Source organism: Triturus cristatus, chromosome 2_1 (genome assembly GCF_964204655.1).
Source record: "Triturus cristatus chromosome 2_1, aTriCri1.1, whole genome shotgun sequence".
In the NCBI taxonomy this organism is placed as follows: Eukaryota; Metazoa; Chordata; class Amphibia; order Caudata; family Salamandridae; genus Triturus; species Triturus cristatus.
In genome coordinates this window covers 859171491-859199410 of record NC_140581.1, presented here as the reverse complement: position 1 = coordinate 859199410, position 27920 = coordinate 859171491, and the positions used below count along the sequence as shown (strand labels likewise).

The 27920-nt window shown below is 46.1% G+C and overlaps 1 protein-coding gene across 1 annotated transcript in view; it reads left to right on the top strand.

Annotated features, from left to right (window-relative positions):
* Positions 1–27920, top strand: part of DMRT1 (doublesex and mab-3 related transcription factor 1) — a 765474-nt gene that overhangs the window by 386799 nt on the left and 350755 nt on the right. Inside the window, exon 3 of the mRNA XM_085640788.1 lies at positions 15539–15822. Coding sequence (XP_085496914.1) covers positions 15539–15822 — 284 coding nt within the window. The remainder of the gene's footprint in view (positions 1–15538; positions 15823–27920) is intronic.

Here is a 27920-nt window from a genome sequence, read left to right as displayed (position 1 = left end):
AAGTTGTCGTAGATGTTTTTCATTTTGTAGTGGAAAAAGGTGCTGAGTTTGTCGCAGAGGTCTTGTGAGGGAGGGATGTCGGTGGACTCGCTGGTGGGTTGGGGGAACTCCTTGATGATGTTGAAGAGTTCTTTGTTGTTGTGTGCATGAGTGGAGATTCTGTCTTCAATCGATTTTTTCCTAGTTTTTCTGATGAGTTGGTGGTGGGCGTTGGTGGCAGCTCTGAAGTTGTTGTGGGCTTCTGTGGATTTGGTGTTCCTCCAGGCCTTTTCGAGGCGGCGACAAGTGCGTCTGGACTCTCGAAGTTCGGTGGTGAACCATCTAGCTTTCTTGGCGTGGGTGTTGTTGTTTTTCTTGAAGGGGGCTATGGTGTTGGCGCTGGCGGAGATCCATCTGTGCAGGGTTCGGGCTGCGGTGTTGGGGTCCTCGTTTTCCGCGATGGTTGGAGTGGAGTTGCTGAGTGATGAGGTTAGCTGGTCGTCTGTGATTCTGGTCCAGTTTCTTCGTGGGAGCAGGTGCTGGTGTCTGTGGATGGTGGGTGTTCTGAAGGTGAAGTGGACCCATTGATGGTCAGTCCATGGGAGTTTGGTGGTGTGGCTGAAGGTGATGGAGTTTCCTGTTGTGAAGAGGGGGTCGAGGGTGTGTCCTGCTGAGTGCATGGGTTCTGTCACAATCTGGCAGAGTCCAATGTTGTGAAGGTTGTCCAGTAGGGATGTGGTGCTGGGGTCCAGTTGGTTGTCAAGGTGGAAGTTGAGGTCTCCCAGTAAGGTGCAGTTGGTGGACGCAATGGCATGCGGCAGATGATGTCCTTGATGGAGTTGGTGAAAAGTCTTCGGGGTCCAGGGGGTCAGTAGATGAGGGTTCCTCAGGGGGTGGAGGTAGGGCTGGCCAGTATCTTGAAGTGCAGGTGTTCCATCAGGTCTGTGGGCTTGTCGGGGAGTGTGCTCAGGCGGAGGGTGGATTTGTGGACGATGGCGATTCCTTCTCCTGGGCGGGTGGGGCGGTCCTTCCTGGAGATCTTGTATCCTTGGTGATTGGCGATGGCGATGTCCGGTCCCAAGGTGGTGTTGGTCCAGGTTTCGGTAAAGAATGCTACGTCCGGGTTGGTGCTGTCGAGCAGGTCCCAGATTACGGTAGCATGTTTGTGGAGGGATCGGACGATGAGGAGGATGCATTGCAGGGTCTTCGGTTGTGTTTTTGCGGGCGGGTTGGGCTGGGTCTGTGGTCTTGGCGGTGCCGCAGGTGTGCCAGCAGCGGTGACAGCTGAAGGGTTTGTGGGCGTCGGCTGGTAATGCTAGCTTGCAGTTGTTGTTGCGGCCTGGGTTGTGAGCGTGGAGTGCCGCTGGGTCGTAGCGTTGGCGGTGCAGAGATCCAGGGTTCCAGGCGCGGACGGACGCAGACGGGCTTGCCTTTGGCACGCCAGGGGCACGGCCATGCAGTGGCCGCCATTAAGTAGGGGTCGGGGAGGGCTGGACAGCTGGAAGGCGAGAGCGGGGAGGAGAACTGGATTGGGTCGGTCGCACTGGTCGTGCTGGGGGTTCGGGGCAGCAGCGGCTGTGAAAAACTGGCTCAAAAAGGCAAAAGGTAAAAGGCAAAAAGAGAGAGAAAAGTGGAAATATGTCAGCAAAAGTGCAAGAAATAGTGGAGGAAAGACACAGAGGACACAGAAGGAGAGTGAAAGGGGGAGATTGAGATGAGAGTAAAAAACGAGTGAAAAACGGAGGAAAGACACAGGAGGAGAGCGAATGGGGAAGCTTGAAATGAGGGGAAAACGACAGAAAATGGATGAAAGACCCAGAAGGAGAATGAAGGGGGGAGATAGAAGTGAGGGGAAAAACGAGTGAAAAAGGAGAGAAAAAGCGGAGCGGGAGAATGGAGACGGAGGTCCACTGGACCACCAGGGATGAGGCGCAGGTGAAACCTGAGGGTGGAGGAGGGCCTCGAACACCAACACTCGAGAGTGCAGGTGCTCGGGGGAAGGCCTCACTTAATGGTGGAGCTGCGATGGAGGGAGAGCAATTTCACTAACAATGAGTCAGTGTTCTTGTTCGCCAGTCCCCGCAGCGGCAGTCATTGAGTAGGGGTCGGGGAGGGCTGGACAGCTGGGAGGTGGGAGCGGGGAGGGGAGCTGGATTGGGACGGTCACACTGGTCGTGCTTGGGTGGCGGGGCCGCGGGGGCAGCAGCGGCGGGGAAAAACGGGCTGACAAAGGAAAAAGGCGATAAGAGAGAAAAGTGCAAATAAGGCAGCAAAAGTGCAAGAAAGAGTGGAGGGAAGACACAGAGGATACAGAAGGAGGGTGAAAGGGGGAGATTGAGATGAGGGTAAAAAACAAGTGAAAAACGGAGGAAAGACACAGAAGGAGAGTGAAGGGGGAACTTGAAATGAGGGGAAAACAACAGAAAACGGAGGAAAGACCCAGAAGGAGAGTGAAGGGGGGAGATAGAAGTGAGGGGAAAAAACGAGTGAAAAAGGAGAGAAAAAGCGGAGCGAGAGAATGGAGACAGAGGTCCACCGGACCACCAGGGATGAGGCGCAGGTAAAACCTGCGGGTGGAGGAGGGCCTCGAACACCAACACTCGAGAGTGCAGGGGCTCGGAGGAAGGCCTCACTTAATGGTGGAGCGCGAGGGAGGGAGAGCAATTTCACTAACAATGAATCAGTGGTCTTGCTCATGGAAAAGGAGGCACAGTAAAGAAAATTAGTTTATAGTCCTTAACACAGATTAGTTAAGGAGAGGTGGCAGTAGCATAAGGGACATAACACACATACAGAACAGGTACGACAAAGGCAGCTGATACAATAAAGAGTGAGTGAAAGGTGTTAAATGACTATTGTACAATTTCCAAAAATCTACAAAAGTACAAAACTCCTGGAAGAAAGAGTCAAACCTCTTATGGAATTAACATGCATTGAACACTCACCTACCTAGTGTGTTATGTATGCTTCATGAGTGGGTTCCATATCTTGCACAGGGAAGCATTCAAAAGTAGTACTTTTCACTGGTTGTACAGTCTCCTAGTATGGGTTCCCTAGTTTGGGTGCGGGTATGGCACTTATGTCTACATGTATGTTCTGCCTTTTTTAAACTGTCAGACCTTTAGTAAAATTGTATGTGGGTGAGATAAAAAAATATGTTTACTGGTGTCTCCCTACCACAAGATTAAAGAAAGGCGGGATGGGCACTGGACCCTACTCATTTCTATCAGCAATTTTTGGTGCTAGAATATTGCCCCTTGGCGTCTGAAATATAGGTTTCTCAAATTAAATATTGTGAAACAAGCCCTGCTTCCTATTGTATGTTCAGCAGCCTCAGAAAGGAGATGGTGGTGGGGGTGGAGGGGAGTTTAATAGGGTAAATTTCCCCAGGCCCCACTGCTTAAAAATCTCTGCTTTTGGTAAGGTTGTCTGCCTGTGCAGCATGTTTCAGAGGGTGAGTCAATGTAATCGTAGTCGGTGCTAGGAAACAGGCCATGCCCAGCCAAGACACACTTGCAGCTGACTGGGTGTGAGAAGCAGGAGAGCATAGGCTTTGAGTCTGTGAACCACACGCTGAACACCAAAACATCACCTATTTCGCTATCAGCACCAATAGGGTAGTGGTACTAAGGAAGTGATGGCTGGGCCCCAAAAATATTCCCAGCCGCATCTGTGTTGCATCCTGTGTAGAAAAGCAGCACTGTGGATGGATACAAAGTGCAGTTTCTCGATTGTTTCACTTCAGCACCTTCATTTATATCACTTCACTGAATTGTCTATTACAATTAATGAACCCCACTCTTTCTGCCGTGACAGTTGTATTAATGACTCAAAAGGCAAGTCAATTGGCTAGTTTCCCCATATATAGTGGGTTACTTTTATAGATGGATCATCATTATAATCTATTAAGCCATACGCAAGAGAGATTGTTGTACAGGGTGCATTCTGAACTGGATTATTTGAAGGTGCTCTCAGATAGGATGATCATGGCAAAGGAGGCACAGCGAAAAAAATAGTTTATGGTCACACTGGTCAAGCTTGGAGCCAGGATTGAAACCATGTGTTCGAGGCAAATGAGCTGCAGATCACACACTTAGGATAAGATCGCCATCTGGTGTTAGGCTCGGATGATTGCAGGTTGTTGTTGTCTTCGGAAGAAGCCTTTTGGTCACGAGATAGGTGACTCCTCCTCTGGACAACAGTGCGCATGGGCATCCACTCCATCCTCAGATTGTTTTTTTCCGCCATTGGGTTCGGATGAACTTTTCCACTCCGGCTGAAAACTTCTGAAAATCCAGCTTTCGAAGCGAAAAACCTCTACAACTCGACGTCGAAATTCAATCGGACCGGTTCCGGACATGGCTCATGGAAAGGACACCTTTTAAAAAATGCCCCCAATGTGGAGCAAAGTTCCCCCTCAGTGACCACCACGAGGTCTGCAACCTGTGCCTCTCGCCGGAACATAACGAATCCAGCTGTCCAGCCTGCGCCGCATTCCGATCCAAGAAAACCATCCGGGACCGAAGAGCTCGACGCCATATCATGGCCAGACCAACTCCAGAACCAGAGGACATCTTTGCCCAGGACGTCCCGGAAGAAGATTCCGAAGACCTCCAAATCATATCCGAAGCGGATGATTCCGATGACATCATCACTCCGGGGCAACGAGTGAGTACCAGTGCCCCTACCCCAACCTCCCCCAAAAAGGCTTTGGTCAAGACTCCGCCAGCTGGCCCCAGTCGCGACCGAAAATCGTCTTCAGAAGCCCCGCCCTCTGGCTCGGCTCCGAAGAAATTTAAGCCTACAGGTGGCTCGGGCTCGAGCAAACCACATGTTATAGTGCCCACAATACCTTCAGCACCGAAGACTCAAAACCTCTCGGCACCGAAACAGGCTCCGAAACCATCGAGACCGAAATCTCCACCGGCACCGATACGCTCTTCGGCACCGAAATCCCCGCCGGCACCGAAAAGTTCTTCGGCACCGAAATCATCATCGGCCCCGAAACCATCATCGGTACCGAAACAACTCTCTAAAGTCCAAAAAGACTCTACCGGTCATCTCAAACATAGATCGGAACCGAAAAAATCGGCACCAAAGCCATTTTCGGAGAATGAAGAACTTTTTCGCCCTGATCCCACGCAAAAAAGGATTTATATCAATCCAAAAACTGGACATGTCACCGCTGTGCCATACACGAAAAGGAAGCTGGACACAACACCTTCTCCAGCTCCCACAAAGAAGAAGGACTCAGCCACCTCACCCATTCGTCCATCCTCTCCTATATCACCTCTCACCCCACCCCCCCTGCCCCCACCTCCTTCTCCTCTACCATCTCCTTCACATACACTACCTCCACAGGATGATGATGATGGCTTAGGGGGAGGGGGAGATCCGGATGACCTTAATGATCCTAATGATCCTTTCACACTCCCGGATACGGCACCCTTAGATGACTGGGCTTACCCTTTGCCTGATATTCCTGATCCCACTAGATACCCCTCCAAACCCTCCCCTCCAGAAACAGGGCGGCCCTTTTCCATGGCGTCACCATGCATTCAGATACACCCGAAGAAGACTTTCTTCTAGACACATTCGAACAGTCTCAAAAATCAGTTCAAATCTTGCCCATGATTAAGGGAGTCATAAAACACGCCACAGAGATTTTTAAAGACCCTGTCAGAGCTAGGGTTCTTAACCCCCGAATTGAAAAAAAAATAGACCCCGCTTAGATTAAAGCACAGCTCCCTCTAGACTCTTTAGTAGTTTGAAACGCAAGAAAGCGGGCTAACTCCCAAACAACAGGAGACACACCGCCCCCAGACAAAGAGTCCAGGATATTAGAGGCCTCGGGCAAAAGAGTTGCAGCACAAGCTGCTAACCATTGGCGTATTGCAAACACACAAGCCCTATTAGCCCGATATGATAGGGCTCATTATGATCAGCTAGAAGATCTTTTACAACACCTACCAGATCATTACAAATCCCAGGCTAATGACCTCATCCAAGAGGGGAAACTCATATCTAATGCATCAATCAAATGTGCGCTAGACGCCGCGGACACTGCTTCTAGGGCGGTCAACACAAGCATTCTACTTAGACGCCATGCATGGCTACGTATTTCAGGCTTTAAGCCGGAAGTACAAACAACAATACTTGGTCAACCATTCAACCAAGAGCAACTATTTGGGCCCGCAGTAGATACTGCACTTGAGAAGATGAAAAAAGATAACGAGACTGCTAAATCAATGGGAGCATTACAGTCTCCACAACCACGAGGCTCCTTTCGACGCTCCTTCTATAGGGGAGCCTCCAAAAATGTGGGGACAGACACCTCTTCCACTTTCAAAACCTCTGCGCAAACATCCCCTAACAGAGGATATTTTAGAGGAGGATATAGGGGAAACAACACCAAGGGCCGAGGTCGGGGCAATACCAACACCCGCACCTCCCCAGCCACTAAACAGTGACTTGCCTCCACTCCCCCCAGACCATTCCACTCCGGTCGGGGGACGACTCCAACAGTTCCTACCTGTCTGGAATTCCATTACAACAGACAAGTGGGTAAGACAAATTATCCAGTTTGGTTACTGCCTCAAACTCACAAACACCCCCCCACACATACCACCCAAACACCGTCCAATGTCACCACACCATCTTACACTCCTCAAACAGGAAATTCGGTCCTTGCTTCAAAAACACGCAATAGAACCAGTTCCACTCCAACATCAGGGTACAGGAGTATATTCTCTATACTTCCTAATCCCCAAAAAGGACGACACGTTAAGACCCATACTCGACCTCAGACTACTAAATCAGTACATACACTCAGATCACTTCCATATGATCACTCTCCAACAAGTCCTACCACTACTTCAACAAGACGACTTCCTTGCCACATTGGACCTCAAGGATGCATACTTTCACATCCCCATGCATCCTGCTCACAGGAAGTACCTAAGATTTGTGGTAGACGGACAGCAATATCAGTTTACGGTCCTCCCTTTCGGAGTAACAACTGCACCCAGGGTATTCACCAAATGCCTAGCAGTAGTGGCAGCGCACCTCAGGAAACAACAAATCCATGTCTTCCCGTATCTCGACGATTGGCTCATAAAAGCCAATACTTTCGACAAATGCGTTCTCCACACTCACCGCACTATTCAAACCTTACACAACTTGGGATTTACCATCAACTATCCCAAATCTCAACTGCAACCCTCCCACATACATCAATATCTGGGAGCCACCATAAATACTTCCAAGGCCATAGCTTATCCCAGCACAGCCAGGATAGCCAATATACAAAACCTCATCTTGAAATTTCAAACTCAACACTGTCTTCCAGCAAGAGTGTTTATACAACTGTTAGGCATGATGGCGTCATGCATCTCCATTGTGCCCCACGCAAGACTGCAAATGCGCCCCTTGCAAGAATGTCTAGCACAACAGTGGAACCACGCTCACGGACAACTTACCGATCTGGTGTTGGTGGACAGTCGCTCACTTCGCTCACTGAAATGGTGGAACACCATCAACCTGTCCAAAGGGCGACCGTTCTTAGAGCCTCTTCCACAAGTAGTGCTGACAACCGACGCATCTCTCACAGGGTGGGGAGCCCATCTCCTACAACACACCACTCAGGGCAAATGGACCACTCAACAAAAACTGCTCCATATCAATCACCTAGAGCTTTTAGCGGTGTTCCTAGCACTGAAATCTTTTCAAGTACATCTAAGGAACAAAACTGTCCTCATCCGCACAGACAACATGACGACCATGTATTACATACAAAAACAGTGGGGGACACATTCTCTCCAACTGTCCCAACTCGCACAGAACATTTGGAGATGGGCAATTCCCCAAAACATCTACCTTCTAGCAGAACACCTTCCAGGGGTTCACAACCAGATTGCGGATCTCCTAAGTCGACAGACACAACAAATCCACGAACGGGAATTACACCCCAAAGTCCTACTCCCATTCTTCCAAAAATGGGGCCAACCAGACATAGACCTGTTCGCCACACACGAAAACGCAAAATGCCCAACCTTTGCCGCCAGGTTTCCACACCAACAGTCAAAGGGCAATGCAATATGGATTAACTGGTCAGGCAGATTTGCGTACGCTTTTCCGCCTCTCCCACTCATTCCATTTGTGGTACGCAAGCTCAAACAACAGTCTCTAAAACTGATTCTAGTTGCTCCCACTTGGGCACGTCAACCATGGTTCATGACACTTCTGGAACTCTCGCTAGTTCCACATCAAAAACTGCGCCTTTCTCCGGCCTTATTAACCCAGAACCATGGAGAAATCAGACACCCAGATCCACAGCTACTGAACTTGGCGATCTGGCTCCTGAAGTCTTAGAGTTCGGTTACCTCAATCTCCCACCAGACTGTATGAATATCATAAAAGAAGCTAGAAGACCTACTACTAGGGCATGTTACGCTGCAAAATGGAAAAGATTTGCCATTTACTGCACTAACAATAATATACGTCCACTGGATGCTTCCATCCAAAACATTATTTGCTATTTACTACACTTGCAAAGATGCAATTTAGCGTATTCCTCCATACGTCTACACCTAGCAGCGTTAGCAGCCTACTTACAAAATCAACAACACTTGTCACTATTTAAGGTACCAGCCATCAAAGCCTTCATGGAAGGTCTCAAAAGAATTATTCCTCCAAGATTACCACCTTCTCCAGTGTGGAATCTAAATATTGTTCTAACAAGGCTCATGGGCCCTCCATTTGAACCTATGCATAAATGCGAACTGCAATTCCTTACATGGAAAGTGGCTTTCCTTATCGCAATCACATCCCTGCGAAGGGTAAGTGAGATACAGGCCTTAACTATTGAAGAACCATTCCTACAACTACATCGTAACAAAGTGGTTCTTAGGACAAACCCAAGATTCCTACCAAAAGTCATTTCCCCTTTCCATCTTAACCAATCAGTCGAGCTGCCAGTCTTCTTCCCTAATCCAGACTCAGTAGCTGAGAGAGCCCTTCATACCTTAGATGTTAAAAGAGCCTTGCTTTATTACATCGACAGAACCAAACCTTTTTGCAAAACCAAACAACTGTTTGTTGCTTTCTCTTCACCACATAAAGGCAACCCCATTTCGAAGTCAGGTATAGCCAGGTGGATAGTTAAATGTATCCAAATATGTTACCAATAAGCTAAATGCACTCTTACAGTTCCCCCTAGAGCGCACTCCACACGTAAAATAGGGGCTTCCATGGCATTCTTAGGGAACATTCCCTTAGAAGATATTTGCAAAGCAGCCACTTGGTCTACCACACACACCTTCACTAAACATTACTGTGTTGATGTGCAATCCAAACAACAAGCTTCCGTAGGCCAAGCTGTCCTAAAAACTCTATTCCAAACTGCTGCAACGGATACAGGTGACCACCGCTAGGGGAGACACTGCTATATAGTCTATCCTAAGTGTGTGATCTGCAGCTCATATGCCTCGAACGGAATATGCTACTTACCAATATGCATCTGTTCTTGGCATGTAGAGCTGCAGAGCCACACACGCCCACCCACCTCCCCGGGACCTGTATCTGTTCCAGCATTGTCTTAATTAGACATTACACATGGACATCCTTTTCTCTTTATTCTTATACACTCTATCATTTCCCATCATGGCGAAAAACAATCTGAGGATGGAGTGGATGCCCATGCACACTGTTGTCCAGAGGAGGAGTCACCTATGTCGTGACCAAAAGGTTTCTTCCGAAGACAACAACAACCTGCAATCATCCGAGCCCAACACCAGATGGCGATCTTATCCTAAGTGTGTGGCTCTGCAGGTCTACATGCCAAGAACAGATGCATACTGGTAAGTAGCATATTCCTTCCTGTTCACACGTTGTGCAATTGCAATTCTGGATGGGCATCACATCCTTTCACCCTGATGACAGTTTCATTAGTCAACACAAGATGCATGTCAGTTCACTGGTGACACTTATACAAGGCTTTTAGTGTTGTTATGGATGAAGCAACAGTAACGTTTATTAACCACATAAGAAAGAGGTGTATGTGTGTTGCACATCATGAACTGAATTATTTTAAGGTGCGCTCAATTGTGGAGATTACAGAACAGAAGGCAGAGGAAAGAAAAGTAATTACCCAGGGTCTCACAGTTTGGTCAAGCTGAGACTGAAACCAGGGTCCCTATGTCCGGGTCCCTGCTAGTTTTTGCCTTGGGTCCAACAAAGGCTTCTGACTGGGCTGGGCATGTTAGGCGAGTACATTCAAAATATCCTATGTATTTTTATAGGATGGGGCAACCGCTTTGGAAGTACCCTCTTCGCCCTTTGACAGAAACACTGCAGACTTTCCCAATTTCAGAGGACAGGTACAGCTACAGCTGGGGTAGCATCAGTAGAAGCCTTTCCCATCACAAGACAGGTTAAAGTTGGACAGCAGCAGCGCAAGCTTTACTTCCTCACAGAACCGGGACTGCATGGCAGTAGCAAAGCAAGCTTCCCTCTCTCGCTGAAGGTAATACTTGCAATCTTCCATCTCCCACAGAACAGATGTTTCAGCTTTCACAAAACATGTACAATTAAAGTATGCGTGGCATATAGGTTGCAGACAGATCTCTGGAGTGGGTGCTGAAGTCACTGAGATGAATGAAAGATGGGTGAGTTAGTTAATAGAGTTTTTACAACATTCTTGCTTAGGTGATGTTTCAAGTCTGCACCCTAAAAGTCCTGCTGTTGTCCGTTTGAGACTTGCGGTTTGTGTTGATTCTGTTGTGCTCCATGTATTAAGAAGCAGCTGTCACATAATAGATAATTGTTACGTACAGCAGCTGCACTGTAGCGTACCCTAACTAAGCACTAGACAGGCAAACACTTGCCAGGCTCTTCAAAAAGGTTATCAATGCTCGCGCACCAGGTTCTGTGCATTTCCAAGCTCAGTGCTGCACCTGCTCAAAATGTTGGGCTGCCAGGGGAACTGGGCAACCAGGTTTGAGTTCCAGCGTCAGTTTAAATTTCTTGAGATTCGGGTAGATCACTTGATCTGCATGTGACTGAAAATGAGGACTGACCTTGTGTAATGTAACTGGTGCTCGTGTGCAGTGCTCCAAAGCCCCTGCGCTGAGTGTGCGTTATGAAAAACTGCAAAAAAACGCCATGTCTAAAATCTTAAGCAATACGCTCGTGTAAAGCGCTTCAATGCCCCCTGACCGAGTTCGCGCTATTTAAACTGTAAATAGAATGTTTATGTGTGACATGTTGAGGCACACGCTCTGTGACTTGTGCTTTGGTATTTAACATTTTATTTTTTTATAACAATTATTATTAAAGAAAAACAATTGCAGCGAAGACAGTGCATAAATCGTTCAGCTGTAAATACATACATCCAAGTGCAAACAAGTTGTGTATTATCATATAGGGCATCAGCAGTAGCATTGAACATTGTAGTGGCCTGGTCCAAGGGCTACGCCAGTGTCCATAAGCGTAGGAGGCACAGCATTCTACACAAGTTTCACTGGCCCGAGGAGTTATGTCGTCACGTCTGAGGCCGCTCTCTCCAGAATTGCATCACTCGCACGTCTAAGTTCCACCGTGGGAGAGATGCAAATGTCCCCCCTGTATTTATTCCAGTGCCCACACTTTTGATCCCATTTTCTAGGGCAGCCTCTACCTTTATATAAGTTTTTCTCCGCCACCATAGCATGGTCCATGTCCTTAGACCAGTCCCGCAACCGTGGTAAAATATCTGCGCCCCACTTCTGGGCAATATTTCTTTTTGCTATGCTCCATCCCATGGTGGCCCATGCCTGTTCAGTTTGGGTGAGGTCAGTTGCTTCCCAGATGTTAAGGAGGAATAGGCGAGGAGTTGGGTTTATGGGTTTATTACAAGATCTGGCCATTTGTCGAGTAACGTCGGCCCAGTATCACTGTATGTGGGGGCATTCACATATAGTGTGTATAAATGTACCTAATTGATTACAATGTCTCAGACAGTTCGTATTCTGTCTCCTCCCCAGTCGAAATAGTAGCTTGGCATCAAAATATACCCGGTGTAAGATCTTCAGCTGGACAAACCGGAGTCGCATTGGGATAGCCACTTCGCGGGGGAGGCCAGCGCATCGCGCCAGTCCTCATCAGTGATGTCATCCAGATCTCCCTCCCAGCTAGCCCGCAATTGCAGCATTGGATCGACTTGATTATTGAGTAGTTTCTTGTATGTTAGGGAGACAGCCTTGCTGTCCATTGGGTCCAATAACAACCTATCCTCCAGAGGAGAGGACTCCGGGAGGGAGGTGCCTGTAGGAAGGGCACAGTCTATAGCGTGACTAATCTGAAGATACCGGAAGTGTTCTGATGGTGCCAGCTGGTATTTAAGTTGGAGTTCTGCGAAGGAGGCCTTCTTGCCCTTAATCCAGACGTCCCCCACCCTGGAGATGCCAATCATGTCCCACTTATCGAATCCTGCGCAAGCACTGAGGCGTCCCAGAATGTCCGGCTCCCACAGGGGGGTCGCTTTAGTCAGGCGCCCCTGCTACCCCATACGCCGCTGGACACCATGCCACATCTTCACTGTTCGGGCCGTGGGGCCGGTCAGACCTAGTTTCTTGCCCTATTGTAGCCACCCCTCCCCATTAACCACAAATCAGTGCGAAAACTTGGGTCAGAATGAGGTCAAAACGCCCAGCGGTTAATAGCCACCAGCTGAGACGCCTGATAATACAGACGCATGTCCGGTAACCCGATACCTCCATCGTACCAACCCATAGAGAGCTTGTGTGTGGCTATGCGAGGCGGTCTGCTATCCCATAGCAAATTCCTGACTGTTGAGTTGATCTGCGAAAAGTAGGAATCAGGGACCGGGTAGGGAGTATTTTGCAGGGCATATAGGAAGCGTGGCAGGGCAAGCATCTTAAATAAAGACGCTCTGCCCAGAAGGGTGAGGGGCAGTGTCTTCCAGTGGGTAGCGTCCTATTTAAACCTGTGCAATGGCCCCAGCAGATTTCGTTCATAGAATAATGTTTCATCAGTTGTTATAAAAATGCCCAGGTAGCGAAAGCCCTGGTCCGCCACAGGGATGGTATATCCTCGAGGGCTCCGTGGCGGATCACCCCAAAGGGCATACATCTGGGATTTGGACCAGTTGATCTGGTAGCCGGAGTGGGCCCCGAATATATGAAAGATGTGAAGGACGCGGCGAAGAGAGTGCGCCGGCGAAGTGAGATAGAGTAAGATATCGTCCCCATATAGTGATATGCGGTCTTCGTGTTCGTCTGTCCATTTAAACCCGCGGATATCGGGATCCCCTTTGATCCACACAGCTAAAGGCTCGAGGGCCAGGGCACAGAGGAGTGGCGACAAAGGACAGCCCTGTCTCGTGCCCCGACACAATGGGAAGGACCCCGACCTACGGTTATTCACTGAGACGTGGGCAATGGGAAGATTGTACAATAATCTAATACCCCCCTGCAATTTTGGTCCTAGACCAATGCGAGCCAGGACCGAAAATAAGTATTCCCATGCCACCGTGTCGAATGCCATTTTTGCGTCTAGTGCGAGCAAGATCGATTCCTCCTCTATAGTCGCCACCCGACCCAGCGCGCCATGTACGCGCCGTAGGTTGCGTGCAGTGTTGCGGCCTGGCATAAACCCCGATTGGTCCGGGTGAATTAATTCAGCAAGGTATGGGAGCAGTCAGTTAGCCAATAATTTGGCAAGGATTTTGGCCTCTACCATTATCAGTGAGATAGGCCGATAGGACGTACACTCGTCCTCCAGTTTGCCGGGTTTACGGAAAACCACTATAGTGGCCTCGCGGATATCGACCGGGAGGAGGCCAGTTTCATAGCATTCGTTTGACAAATTCAACAAGTGTGGAGCGAGCTTCGTCGCCATGAGTTTCACAAGTTCAATCGGAATCCCATTGGGGCCCATCACCTTGCCTACCCGGATACCCTGAATTGCTTTCTGAATCTCCTTGAGGGAAAGGTCGACCTCCAGGGCCTCCTTATCCTCCTGGGAGAACGTCGGAACTTCAATAGTGGCCAGGAGCTCCGCTGCCCATGGTGCCTGCGAGTCCTGAGGCACTTTGTAGGTTTGTTCATAGTAGTTGGCAAATGTCTCTGCGATGCCCTGAGGGTCAGACACCAGGACGCCCTCCGGCCCCTTGATTGCACGCACCCATCTGGCCGCCTGTTCTTTTCGTTCCAGCCATGCCAGACGTTTACCCATTCGTTCTCCTTATTCATTTAACCTATGATGAGAGGCGAGAATACGCCTATTGGCGTCTTCTAACAGCAATTGTTTATAATCTTGTCTTTTGATATTAAGGTTATGAAGGAGTTCCTGATCAGGGTTCTGTGAAGTAGTGTGTTCAAGAGTCAGGATCTCTTTTTCCAACTCAGTCACACCCCGGTTGCGCTCCGCCCTGTGGCCCACCATCAAGGACAGCGCTCTCCCCTTAATAACCGCCCCAAAGGCACCCCAGAGTGTTGTTGCTGAACGGACAGATCCTACATTCTCCTCAAAATAGAAGTCAGTGTCCCTCCGTAAGCTATCCCTCACATGAGGGATTGTTAGCGCCCAGGGCTGAATCCGGATAGGACCTGGTTGCAATGTTCGGCGCTCCCCGAAAACTGCAGTGACCGGGGAGTGATCTGACACACCTCTTGCCAGGCAGGCTAAATCGGTGAAATCTTGTATATGTTGTGCTTGTGTAAACAAATAATCAAGTCGCGACTGGCTGCCATGCACCCCTTAGTGAAACGTGTAGAATGTGTCCTGGAGGTGAGACCACCTCCAGATGTCCACCATCCAGAGGGCATTAGTGACGTCATGTAGTTGCAAATCATGTGAAGAATCACGTCTAGGAGGGGACCGATCTATTTGGCCATTCATCACCAGGTTAAAGTCGCCGCCCATCACCAATATGCCCATCGGTAAGTTCAATAGCAGCGCACCCACATCTGCAAGTGTCATACGTTGGAGGCCCGGTGGGGCATACACTGAGACAACATTGAGAATTTTACCCTCCAATGTGCCTGTGCAAGCTGCGTATCTGCCCAGTGGATCGGTCCATGTGTCTTGCACCATGTAGGGACAACCCTAACGGAGGAGGATTCCTACCCCCCTGGACCCCGACGTGAAACCCGCGTGTGTGACCATACGATAACCCTTCCTGTCCAAGGCCTTGCAAGAGTTGCCTATTAGATGTGTTTCCTGAAACAGGACCATATCAAGTCTCTCACGATGAATGTACTGTTGCACTATTTCACGCTTAATCTTGTCCCCTAGCCCATTGACATTCCACGTCATGAGTCTAAGACCTTGGTCGATCGCCATAAGAGTTTGGCAGTGGAACAACAAGTGGCACAAAGTGTATTGGGGTATTTAACATTTGTAATCTTTTTCATAAAATGTAGCGTACAAAAAGTTGTTGCCTTAAAAATAGCCAGGCCTGGATGTGACTGATGAAATGTGGTGAGGGTTTCTTTAAAGTAAGCATGCCAGATGCTGAAGGCTGCCACTCACGGCTGTTTTGTGTTTGTTTCTGATACAGAGGGTCGTGTGCTGATCACAGACATCCCTTCCATCAGCAGCAGAGGGCACCTGGAGAGCACGTCAGACTTGGTGATGGACCCCTCCTATTACAGCAACTTCTACCAGCCGTCCCTGTATCCCTACAACAACTACCTGTACAATTACCCGCAGTACCAGATGGCAGTGGCGTCGGAGGCCTCCGTCAGTGAAATGGGGGGCGCTCTGGGCAGCTCGCCAGCGAAAAACAGCTTCCGGAGCATCCCAGCAAGTTACGTGTCCGGGCAGTCGGGAAACCAGTGGCAGGTACAGAGTAAACTGCAGAATGTGTAAATCGTATACAACATTTTAGCACAGTGCTCTGTGTGACGGTGCCAGTCCGTTTAAGTAGACATGTTTAAACCTAGCGACGTTCTTTGAAATAAGGCACTACTTCTGTATTCCCCTTTCTTGTGAACTAACGTGGGAGTGTGTTACGCATGGAGTTCGGACCACGGGCATTTTGAGTGGTATTTTTGAAGCCATCGAGGTGCTTTAGATGAGTACCTTTTAATGCGCAGACGCCTTTATGTAATTCGTTCAATCACTCCAGGGATCTGTGTTTCATTTCATGGTCACAGGTTCCAATTCCGGTGGGACCACTCAGTCTTTCATCCTTCCGAGTTCAATAAAATGGGTGCCATTGAGTTAGAAATAATGAACATCTATTATTTTTGCACCAAGAGACCCACGGCTTGGGTGAATGTGCGCTTTACAAATACATATGTTGTGCTATCCTATGTTATGTTGGTGCTGGATTCTTCTCTAGGAACATGAAATAACCTTATTGAGCATTACTCTTCGCAAGGCTGCTTGTAGAGTTTCCCCAACAATAAACAAAATCAAGAATCACCAAGTAGCTTAGTGGTGATTGTTGCCTTCTCTCGCCCTGCCCCACCCCCTCAAAATTTGACAACGGGCTCCTAAAATGACCATAGAGGCCAACTTTATGTGCAAAGAATTCAGTTTTATCATTGCCTATGTGTGACAGGTTAATAAATTGCGTGTGACACTTCGAGTGACACTTTGCCACGAGTAGCAGAATAATTTATTGTTCAGTTAATTAAAACTTAACAAAAGTGCATCATACATCAGAAAACAGTGTTATAAAAGGGCAATAACTTATGTTGTAAGCTCATAGTAGGGCAAGAAGTTGTATGTAATTTTTTGTGTTTTAGACGACTATAATTGGTTTATAAAAGACATTAAAAGTACGGAATAATCTTAGCTAAAATCATGCCCCTCATAAAAAATTAAGTGCAGTAATAATAGATTAAAATTTCAGCCTGTATACAGATTTGAGTACAGAATTAAAAAAAATCAGAAGCAACAATTTGAAATGAGTGCAACTACAAGCACAACCTTTTGCCTCGAGTAAAATAGCAGTTTTGTCCATGTCATTAGACACATTTCTGAAATTATCTAATTCTGTGCAAGATAATGTTAAAACAGCAGCAGTACTTCCTAAAAGTGTGTATGCCAGGCACTGGGCAGTCAATGGGCAACCACGTGGCATCCAATATATATGCAGTCCCTGTGCTGTAATATTTCTTGAGCTCCTAGCATGTTGTTATTTTTACAGTAGGCTTTGATGTCTTATTTGAATGCTTTCTGTGCCACAGTACTCAGACTGTACCTTACAGACAAGGCAAACAAGGCCCACGCTGCTGTGGGTTTCCTTTCGTTTCAATTTAAAGGGAAGTTGGCCTGGTGTGACTAAAGTTGGTGCATACCTGTAGTGGTTCTATCACTAAAAGAGGGGAACCCTACACTTTCAGGAAACTGCGGTGGAGTACTGTTAGCCAGCAGAGAAGACCCCCGTTACGGCTGGAACCTGTCCATTCCCACAACGTCACAATACGGTGGGTGGACTGCCGTCAGCTCGACGGCGTACTTGAAACCACTACCTCAGCGGGACAACGTTAGTACCGCCAAGATCTAAATCAGGGCCTTAGTTAGTATCCCAAGTCCATCTTATTCTAATGGGGAATAGCTCACCTCATAGTTCTTTTCTTAATTACTTGTGAACATTGCATAGACATGAATGTCTTCATTCCAAATATAATTTTTTAATTTACTGTACAACAAGTTTTTCAGTATGTACATATTGCCACATAATAAAATGTTTCCTAAAGAAGTCAGCAAACTGCACCAAGATACCTTTTCGTCTTTCTTAGATCCTTCAGATTTTTAGTGGCTATACAAACAGCGAACAGTATCCTTTCATGATGTAATGTACATCACAAATATTTAACGTAGGCATCCAGTGACTCTTCTCCATGCAGACTAGGTAGAGTCCAGAATCCCTCCCATTAAAGGAGCCACTGAAGTTTACTTTTAGCAGAATTTACTAATTTCTGATGGACATCTATCTTAACTTAACATGGAGTTTTCAGTAAAATGTGGTCTAACTAAAATGCATTAATAAACACACTTCTGTGCGTTATTTTAAATTGGTTTCGAGTGCATTTACATTCGTTTTGTTTCACTATATTGTACCCAGTATTAAAAACATTATTCAGCAACTTGATTTTTTCGTGGGAAAAAAGCAAATCCTGAAAATGCTAATGCAACATCAAGGTCAATTCATTCAGGTTTTTCTATTTCATTGTGTCCTTTTCTCTGTAAAGACATCTACAGTCCTCGCTGACTTATATAGAAAAAAGTTTCTCTTTATTTGCTGTGGTAGGATCCTGGACACCAACACATCCTCCTAGATGTATATTTAGAGTTCTTGAATGTTTCCTTGTAAATCCTGCCCTTATGTGCCCTTTTAAAGGTCACCTTCAGTCGCTTCCCACTGTCAAGGTTCTGCCAGTGCAGTGAGCATCAATGTTTGCCTGACTTCTCTAGCTATGTCTTGATTTCACCTTGAAAACAGCCAGGCTTTTACTGTGATGGGGATTCTGCTCTGCCTCAGTGTTATGAGAAAATATGCCAAGTAAAGCATTTCCTATAAGACATATAAAATGATGAGCCAAAATTGGAAATTGTATGAGTTACCTGCCCTTACCTTCTAAAATGTAACTTAAGATGTGATTTCTAAGAAAGCGCTGAATGACGGATAACATTCACATAGTTTCAAATGTTGTTATTAGATCGTAAATGATATATTCTGCTATATGAGCGAAAGACACGTTGACCTTTAAAGAAAAGAGAAAGAAAGAAGTAAAATCATTAAAGTCAGACAGTTACAATGAACCTCTTTTCCAGTAGAAGTTTAGCAGTAAAAAACATTCACAATCAATAATAGTCATGCAGTACTGCAGCACTGTGGCATTATGTGCAAGATAATTCCCATCAGAACATAAGAGCGGAAGAATGCTTGCTTCTGTGTATTAAAAAAATCCATATCTCCATAAAAATAGCTAGCATCAATCCCCCCCCCCGCCCCAACTAGGGCAGGACCCATTAGAACTACTACACAGCTTTGAAGCTTACCATCAATGATGCTGCACGTGAAACTGGTTAAAGGTAAATCTTTTTTAAAACAGAATCACCATTCTCAGTATATATTCCAATCTAATCCCTGTGAGGAAAGTCTTAGAAGCCATCGTCCCTCCTAGTTGAGTGTGTGTAGTGATGCTGATGTAAATAAGAGGCAGAAGACGTGTGCTCTTCTTGTCCAGAGTTTATTAGCTATAGCCTCAGCAGTCCACAGGCAACTGACCAGCCTGGAATGCTGTACAACCAATACTCATAGTAACATTCTACATTCCAGAGATGCAACTCTGGAATGCAGGAGAAATTAGGATTTTTCTCAGTTTAGTAGTAGTAAAGTTAGAACTCCTAACTTTAGGACTCCTAAATGCCTTCTGTGAATTCCGAAAGTCTTAAAATTAGGATTTTTCTCAGTTTAGCAGTAGTAAAGTTAGGACTCCTAACTTTAGGACTCCTAAACTGAGAAAAATCTTAACTTTAAGACTTTCGGTATTCACAGAAGGCATTTAGGAGTCCTAAAGTTAGGACTCCTAACTTCTGTGAATACCGAAATGAGTAAGTGCCTTATGTGAATACCAAAATGGTAGTAAGTTTAGGATTTTGTCTTAAGTTAGTTCTCTGAATCGGCCCCCTAGAGGCAAAGCCAATAGTCACCTCAGATGGACCCTTCATCTGGGAAGTGGTGGCACACAAACCATCATTACTCGCATCAACAGTGATTATGCACTCTTTTGAAGAATCGAAAGGTGCAAGAACACTGGCCGATATGATATCGTTTTTCAAGTTTTGAAATTCTTCCTGACAACTTTTCTCCTACAGAAATGTTTTTTCTTTCTTCAATAGTTCTCTTAACTTGACAGTTTTAGCTGACATTTTTTTAATAAACTTCGAATAGAACTCACAAAAACCCAAAAAGGATACAACATTTTCTTTACTCTTGCGAGTTGGCACTTTGGTAATGTCATCAACTAAACCGGGTCTAGGTTCAACCTCCTTCTCAGAAATAACATGACCCAAATACTCAATACTACTCTTGGCAAACTCACATTTCCAGAGATTGGCAACAACCCCAAACTTTTGTAACCTCTCCAAAACAGCACTCATACGTTAGTCATGTGTGCAAAGATCTTCACCTGCGATTAAAATGTTGTCTTGGAAGGTTACGACACCCTAAATTCCTTCTAAAATATTTTCTAAAACACACTGAAAAACAAACGCCGCCGACGCTAGCCCGAACGGCATCCTCTCGAACTGAAAAGTGCCCATTGGAGAAACAAAAGGCATAAGGTGACGTGATGACTCATCAAGTATTACCTGATGATAGGCGGATGCTAAGTCGATCTTGGAGAAAAACTTAGCACCTGAGAATATACTGAAGATGACATCAATTCTGGGCAGGGGGTAAGAGTCAATCCATATTGCCTTGATAAGGCTTCTAAGGTCAACACAAACTCTCAGTTGCCCATTCTTCTTCCTAGCAATAACCAAAGGGGATAACCATAAAGAAGACTCAATGGGTTCTATAACACCATCGGGTCACATCTTCTTCAGAATCTTGGCTAAGTCTTCACGAACACTGAAAGGTACATTTCCCAACTTGTGTTTCACAGGGGTGACAGACATACTTTTGAACTTTGATCTTACGCTTGAACCCTTTAATTCTACCAAGTTTGTCATCAAAAACTGTATGAAATATCCTGGTCCACTTTGAACTGTTAACAACGGTATCTAGAGAACTAACATTTTGATCACAGTCAGTTATTAATGAAACCTGGACATCTTTACCTGGACTGAGAGTCATGCTAAAAATGCCTTGGTGGTACCACCCAAGAATGTTAAGTCCCTTCTTGGCAACATACACTTTTCTGAAAATTGTTAGGGTTTTAAACTTGAGATGATACTCAAAATACCAGACAGTTAGATATTTATTCCATCATAGGTTACAGGATTCCTGTCTGGTGGGAATACCTCTCGGTTCCCCCAGATCTATGAAAACAGTTCATCAGTCACCATTGTCATCCTGGCACCAGAATCAATGAGAAGTTTTAAGATTTTACCATCCACCTCAATGTTTTCATAGGGATCCGCGCAGTTCGATTCATCATCCTGTACGACAACCACCATATCTCTCACACAATCTTGTTCGTCATCAGAGCTATCACACAGATCACCATCTGGAATGGCGTTGACTTTGTCTCTGGAAGACTGGCAAACTTTTGAGAAATGCCCAAACTTCCCACATGACTTGCATTTCACCTTTTTGGCGGGACAAAGTCGACCATTTGGACCATGATAGGGGTAACTACATCTAAAACAAATGTTTTTCTGTGAGAAAAACCCTCCTTTGTACTCTTTTTTCTTTGTATTTTTCTTAAAAGTATTGTTTTGTTTTATAACAGTGTTCTCATTCACTACAGACACACCACTAGATTCTTTATTAGTAAGCTCCTTACAAGCCGTTCGTCAAACTTCAATACCTTTGACTAAATCGATTGTTTCTAACAAAGTGGGATTTCTCATGGTGAGAAGTCTTTCTTGGACCTTTTTGTCCTAAAAACGTACTACTATCTGGTCATGAACAAGTTTATCTGTGAAGTTCTCAAACTCACACTCCGCAGCCAGCATACGTAAAACAGCAACATAAGTGTCAATTGACTCGCCTTGTAACTGCTCTGTAGTAAAAACTTGGGTCTGTTAACAATGAAGCTTGGTTGAATGTTTTTCTAATTTTTTAACAGCCAATTCATATTCATCTAACTCAATTCCGTTCTGCTGGACTGGATATGGCGGGAGATGTTCATAAATGGATTGCCCCTCAAACCCCAGATTATGTTCTAATAAAAACCTCTTGCGTTCTGGGCGATACCTATTACCTCCAATGGCACCCAGGTACTTGGTGAAAGCCCTGTACCAATTTCTCCATGAGACAGGGGTATCTCCAGGCGTCTGAAGAAATGGAGGAGGAGCATTGACATTCTACATGTTAGCCATGACAAACAGAAACTAAAACCATTTTCAGAAATTCGTAACGACAATTTTAACTAAAGAAGAAACAATCTTCTGTCACAAATAAAATTGGAGAATACTAAAAATCTTCCAGTAAGTGACACTTCGTGGCTGTGGCTAAATCGTCGCCAAAATTGTAGTGATGAGGATGTGAATAAGAGGCAGAAGACGTGTGCTCTTCTTGTCCAGAGTTTATTAGCCATAGCCTTAGCAGTCCACAGGCAACTGACCAACCTGGAATGCTGTACAACCAATACTCATAGTAACATTCTACATTCCAGAGATGCAACTCTGGAATGCAGGAGAAATGAGATCACAACAGTGTGCTCAAAAACAAAATGTACCTGTACCCGCCTCCAGCATTTTCTATCTCACCAACCATCCCAAAGTTGATGAAAACGCAAAAGCAAGGGGTTACCTAAAGAAAATAGAAAGTGGTGCTCTGCAGCCCTTTCTGACTACTTTGTAGAAATCTGGAACATCATCCCTTTCAAGATGAATGTTTTTCCTCCTAAAGTTTAGAGGTCTGGCATCTGATGCCCTCAGAGGTCTAGCTAGGCCTTTTGCCACCCGTAGTGGCCCCTGTGTTTGCCGCCTGTGAAGGCTGAATGTAAAAGCCGGGGGTGGGGGAGGGGCGGTAATGTGTGCTGGCGACTCACTCCCCGACAGCCGCAGGTAATGGGGGGCGCCCCCTTGCTACGCCATCATGCCCTTTAACAAGAAATCAGACATAGAAGCTTTAATACTTTTGCCGGCAGGAACTTTCTAGAAATACTCTCTGGTATTTTAGAACTTTATCCTCCGTCATGCAAGAATATTTGCACTTAGAAGGCCTGAAGCGTCTGATATATGTCAACAGTCTGCACATGAAGGGGTCTCACTGCACCCACATCTGAGGGGGATTCTTCACCCATTTTCAAACTGAGGTCATTCTGCCCCAGTGAAAGACAGAACTATTGTCTCTGGTAGTATTTTTCACTAATGTACTCTCAATGCGGGTGCTGTCAGAGTTCATGCCTGCAATGAGCACAGCACATTTTTGTGTATTTGGACGCATTGTCCCTCTCTGCGCCAGGCACCGAGTTAGGGTGTGCCATAATGTCTTGGTGTTCTAGTCTCTCACTACATTGGTCAGACCCAGGAGATTGTGCTGCCTGCAGCGATATCTGGCCGTCCTAGGAATATTTCGAGAATCTTTTGATAATTTTGTTTTTTTTCTGTGAAATCCTGCAGCCTTGTCACTCAGAGATGATTTATGTACTTTAGAGCTGAGATATTGGCCATGCAAAGTAGATCACAATACTGAACCACTCAACTGCCAAGACAAATGATCTCATAGGACCCCAGCAGGAGCTCCAAACAATGAATATGTATCCCTTTTTCCTCCCGGGGTCATCTGCTGCCCATAGAGATTTATCAGCATTTTACTTCCCAGTCTTGGTCGCTTGCACTTTTTTTTCCCAGATGAGCAGCCCTCTCAAAAATGGTCAGGCAATTCTACGCCTGTCTCTGGTGCAGACACCAAAAAGACTCTTCTCTCACTTCTGAAAGAATACGGACACTGGAAAAAGCTGAATTTTCTTTCCTGCATTGTAGTGCTTTGTGATGAAGAGATCCATGGCTTAAATCCTCATGCTAATGTTTGAATATAGTTGGTTTCACTAGGTATCTGATAAACCTATCTCTTAAAGCTGGCTCAAGGCTATTTGTGTGTGATATATCGAAATAGATTTTACCTGAGACATGAAGATTATGTCATTGTAATAAATGATCATCTGGCTTCCCTCAGAGCCTAAAATCACTACCCCTGTTTGCAGAAGTGTTGTCAAACACTGAGGGTCAGAAAAGAGGCAGGTGAAGTCCCACACTTGCTCCTCCAATTTGAACTTCACTAAGTGTTGATGAGGGTTGGTAATGGGACCCACCAGGTAGGTGTCCTTGAAATCTTCTTGTGGGGCATCTTAAAGGCAATAAACCCTCTCCTTATTGAAATGGCTGTAAACAAGCCACCCATTGTCCTCTATTAAATTAATGTAGGTTTGTACCCCTCACAAAACCCCTCTAATGTAAATGGGGCTTTGCTATGGCTAGTCTCCCCTTCTGTTCTCTTATTTCCTGTGTTAAAAGGAACGTTTCTGCCTTTGAAAGCAACGAGTAGCCTTGGAGGTATGAAAGGTATTAGGTTTGTTAAAATTCTATTTTAAAAAACCCTATTCGCCTTAAGGATCGTCAGTTGTAATCTTTTGTCAATCTTGCAAGAACCATTTGCTATCCTAGCTGCGACCTTCAGATGGGAAAAAGGGGAAGGTCTCACCTGAGCAATTAGACATCTGTGTCAGAACCCTTTTCAGAGGGCCATATGGCACACAGAGGCTACTGGGCCCAACCATGGTGGTTGAGGCCTTTTACTCCTGATGACTCAGGGCCAGACTTACTAGGATCCTGACAACTGGGTCAAGTACCCCTTCTGCACATGACTCTCAGGGTTAGCTGTGGTCCAGCAGTCTAAGCTCCCTCAGAGGAGGAGGGTAGATACAGGTCAGTGAACACGACTCATAATTCAAAGTGCAAACAGAACGGACAATAAATCAATGCCCGTCTAATACTTGCTTTTGTAGACAAAAAGAGGATATTTTATTTCTAACTCCACACATGCCAAGGTAAATGACATTCAGAAGCAATAACACAATCCCCTTTGAGGTCGGGACTCCAGTAGATGTCAGGCAAATCCCTTTTCCACCCTCCTTTGTGTAACATGTTTGGGGTTATTCCCTATTCACTGGTGGCCACATCTAGGGAATGCAGACTATTATGTTTGGGGTTATTCCCTATTCACTGGTGGCCACATCTAGGGAATGCAGACTATCAGCCTGTACTCAAGAGCTCTCCCTTTGACTCTAGGAATGATCAAAAGTGTCTATGGTTAAGCAGCACCAACAGCAGCAAGTCCCTCGCGTCCCTCAAAGGCCTAATTCTACTCTTACCTGCTCCGGCGGTATGGCAGTGTTCAGTGGTGCAGTGAGTGCCCTCTCCTCGGGTGCTCACGAGTCCGGATCCTGTAAGTTGCTCTTCCCCCTAGCAAAGGGGTGGGGAGTGCTGATGTGATCCTCCAACTCCCGACTGAAGCTCCAAGGAGCGTAGGACGTTCTCAACAGTGTCTTGGTGATCCTTGGAGAATTTGTCAGATGCAGATCATAGCGTGTGGGCTCGACCTGCTGGTCACAGTAGTATTCTTTCGGTCTGGGCTACGACCCAAATCCATGGCCAAAGTGTTACAACCCGCAGCCTCTCCTTGCATATGGGGTTGCCTTGGTGCTCACGGTTTCTGCGCATACTCTCCTTATGCGATCGCCTTGGCTACGGCTACCCCTTTGGGAACACTGGGTTTCCAATTTCAGCAGTCGCAAGTCCCATGCTCCTGGCCTAAAATCAGTTCACCTGTGACCCCCTCTGGAAAACGGGGTCACCACTGCACAGCAGTGCGGCCATAAAAGGTGATTCATGCAGAGCGCTTTTGGTGCGGCTCAATACAGGGTGGCCCTCTCTTGGCATTCGGGGTCACAGAGATGGTACTGCACACAGGCAATGGCCCAATCGGTGCACAGCCTCACACCTCGCTTTGGGAATCCTCGTGTTGGGCTCCCATTGGACATCGCTCCATCCAACTCTCTCCTCCCCCTCACAGGGAACACTGGTTTTGGCAAGCTGGCAGCCAATGGTTTTCCAGGGCATGTGAACTTGGTGTCCTGGGTGATATCCCCTCAACCAGCAGGGAGACTAGCAGTCTTTTGTCCCCAGTCCCGGTCACAGGCAGAAGTCTTGCAGTTTCCTCTCCACATACAGCACATCTGGCTGCTTGGCAGATGATAACTTTTGGAGGGCTCAACCTCACCTTCTTGTAGTCTTTTTCTAGACACCAAATGTGATTTAGGTCTGAGTCTTTGCAGTATTATTTTGGGGTACTGCTTCTTTTGAAGTGGACATTTTTTCTTTTCTTCTTTCCTCTGAAAGGATGTGTGTAACAGCAGGCTTGATTCCGAAGCTGATTGACCCACAACCCAACTCATGAGAGTGACCACTGTTCACATCTGAATCTCAGCCACAGTGAGGTGCATCAAAAAGCTAATCCCTTGCTCCCAGCCCTACTCCTTATGATTCTCTTATCAGCCCCACCTCCAATTCTAAGATGTTTCCAGGCCCCTTCCTTGTCATCTATCACTGAATCAAAGTGCAACTTTTTGAAGTGTAAATGAATAATCCCTTCCTCCTGTGTGTCCAACCCAGCTCCCAGGATTGCAGCAATACATAAATCTGTCTGGGGGATTCGTCTACTTCTCATGTCTTCACCAGGCAGGCCTGGACCTCCCAAAATGGAACCCAGGATCCTCCATGTAATGTACCAGTACATACAGTCACTATGTGCACACTGCACAACACTTCGCCCTTCATGACCCTCTCTGGGATCAATTGAGAGGCCACCAGGAAATGGATGTGAAAAGCTTGCAGGGTAGCTAATTTAGTTGGTCTTTTTACTGCTAAATCGTGCAGTGATTTTCAGGTCATAAATTTGAATCCTGCCAAGACTGACTTGCTGTTAAATCTTTCCAAAGTGGGTAATCTGTAAATTGAATACCAATAAATTTGGTAATAGTAATATGAGTTATTTATATCACTTATAAATGGCGAAAGTGTGGTATAAAGGTCTATATAAAAAGTAAGATATGATTATTGTTATTATAAAAATATGCATCTTGCAGGTCGATGGAAGAATCAAATAGTCCTATATAATCTACGGCATTGATCCCCTGACACACCTTATAGGGAAATGAGTTTTTGATGAACCTAATGACCTGTTTGACATTGTGTTGTATTCAGTGCCTGAGATGTGATTGAATAAAGTGTTCCCCTTTGTTTCTATGAAACTGGTATGAAACTCTTCTTCAGGAGGTCTTTGATTCCTCGCTTAAAGTTCCTACACTTATTCAGGTGCTCGGGTCAAGGACATGCTCTGTCCTAAGCGGAGTCTGGTGAATTTTCAGATTAACCCCAGCAGGCAATATCTAGGACCCACTTGTCAGCTTTTTGGCAACTCAAATAGCATAACTGTTGAATTCCTGTGTTTGCAGAATGTTCTGTTGTAAATCACATGCTGTGTGCACTATTGCCACCCAGTGTTGAGCTTGGAACATTACACAGTTCCAGGGCAAGTGATAATTCAGTATAGCTAGTCCTGAACTGCCCATTCATTTTTCCTTGAGCAGCAACTGCACTGTGGTCGTTTCTCTTTCTGCCAATGCACTTCATCTTACAGGCATGTGCCTTAATGATCCCATCAGGGTTAATGTATCAGGACTTATATTGTAACTGTAGTTCACCGGAATCCTCAGTGTATATCCATTCATAATTGGTATCCACTCAAAGTGACAGCGTATGTGAATGGTAAATAGGAAAAAGCAAGTTTTGCACGAATGGTTTCCCCACCTAGCCGGTGTGTAAGGGCATATGTGACTTTGGGGTCTGTCTTGGTGTGGCAAAACAAATGTAACAACAAGGGAACTTGTGCGTTTTTTCTGAATTCCAAGAGGCATATTTACTAGAAAATAACGCAGTGCGGCGCTGCAAGACATCTTGCTGCACGGAGCTGTGTCATTAGGAAAGTGCAGGGGTGCATTGTATTTACAGCAGTACAACACATTCCTGTGCGCTGGTGCGCAATTGGCTGCCTAGCGCCAACGCAAGGACCGGTGCAAGGGTGCCTGCATTGCAGGGATGAATGTTTTTGTGCAGAAAGGCACACCTTCCTGCACAAAAACAATCATTGATGACGTTTTTCTCCTCCTTGTGTGCTACAGAATGCAGCACACATAGAAAGAGCAAAAAACGGGGAGAAATAAAAGTATTTCTCCTCGTACCACTTT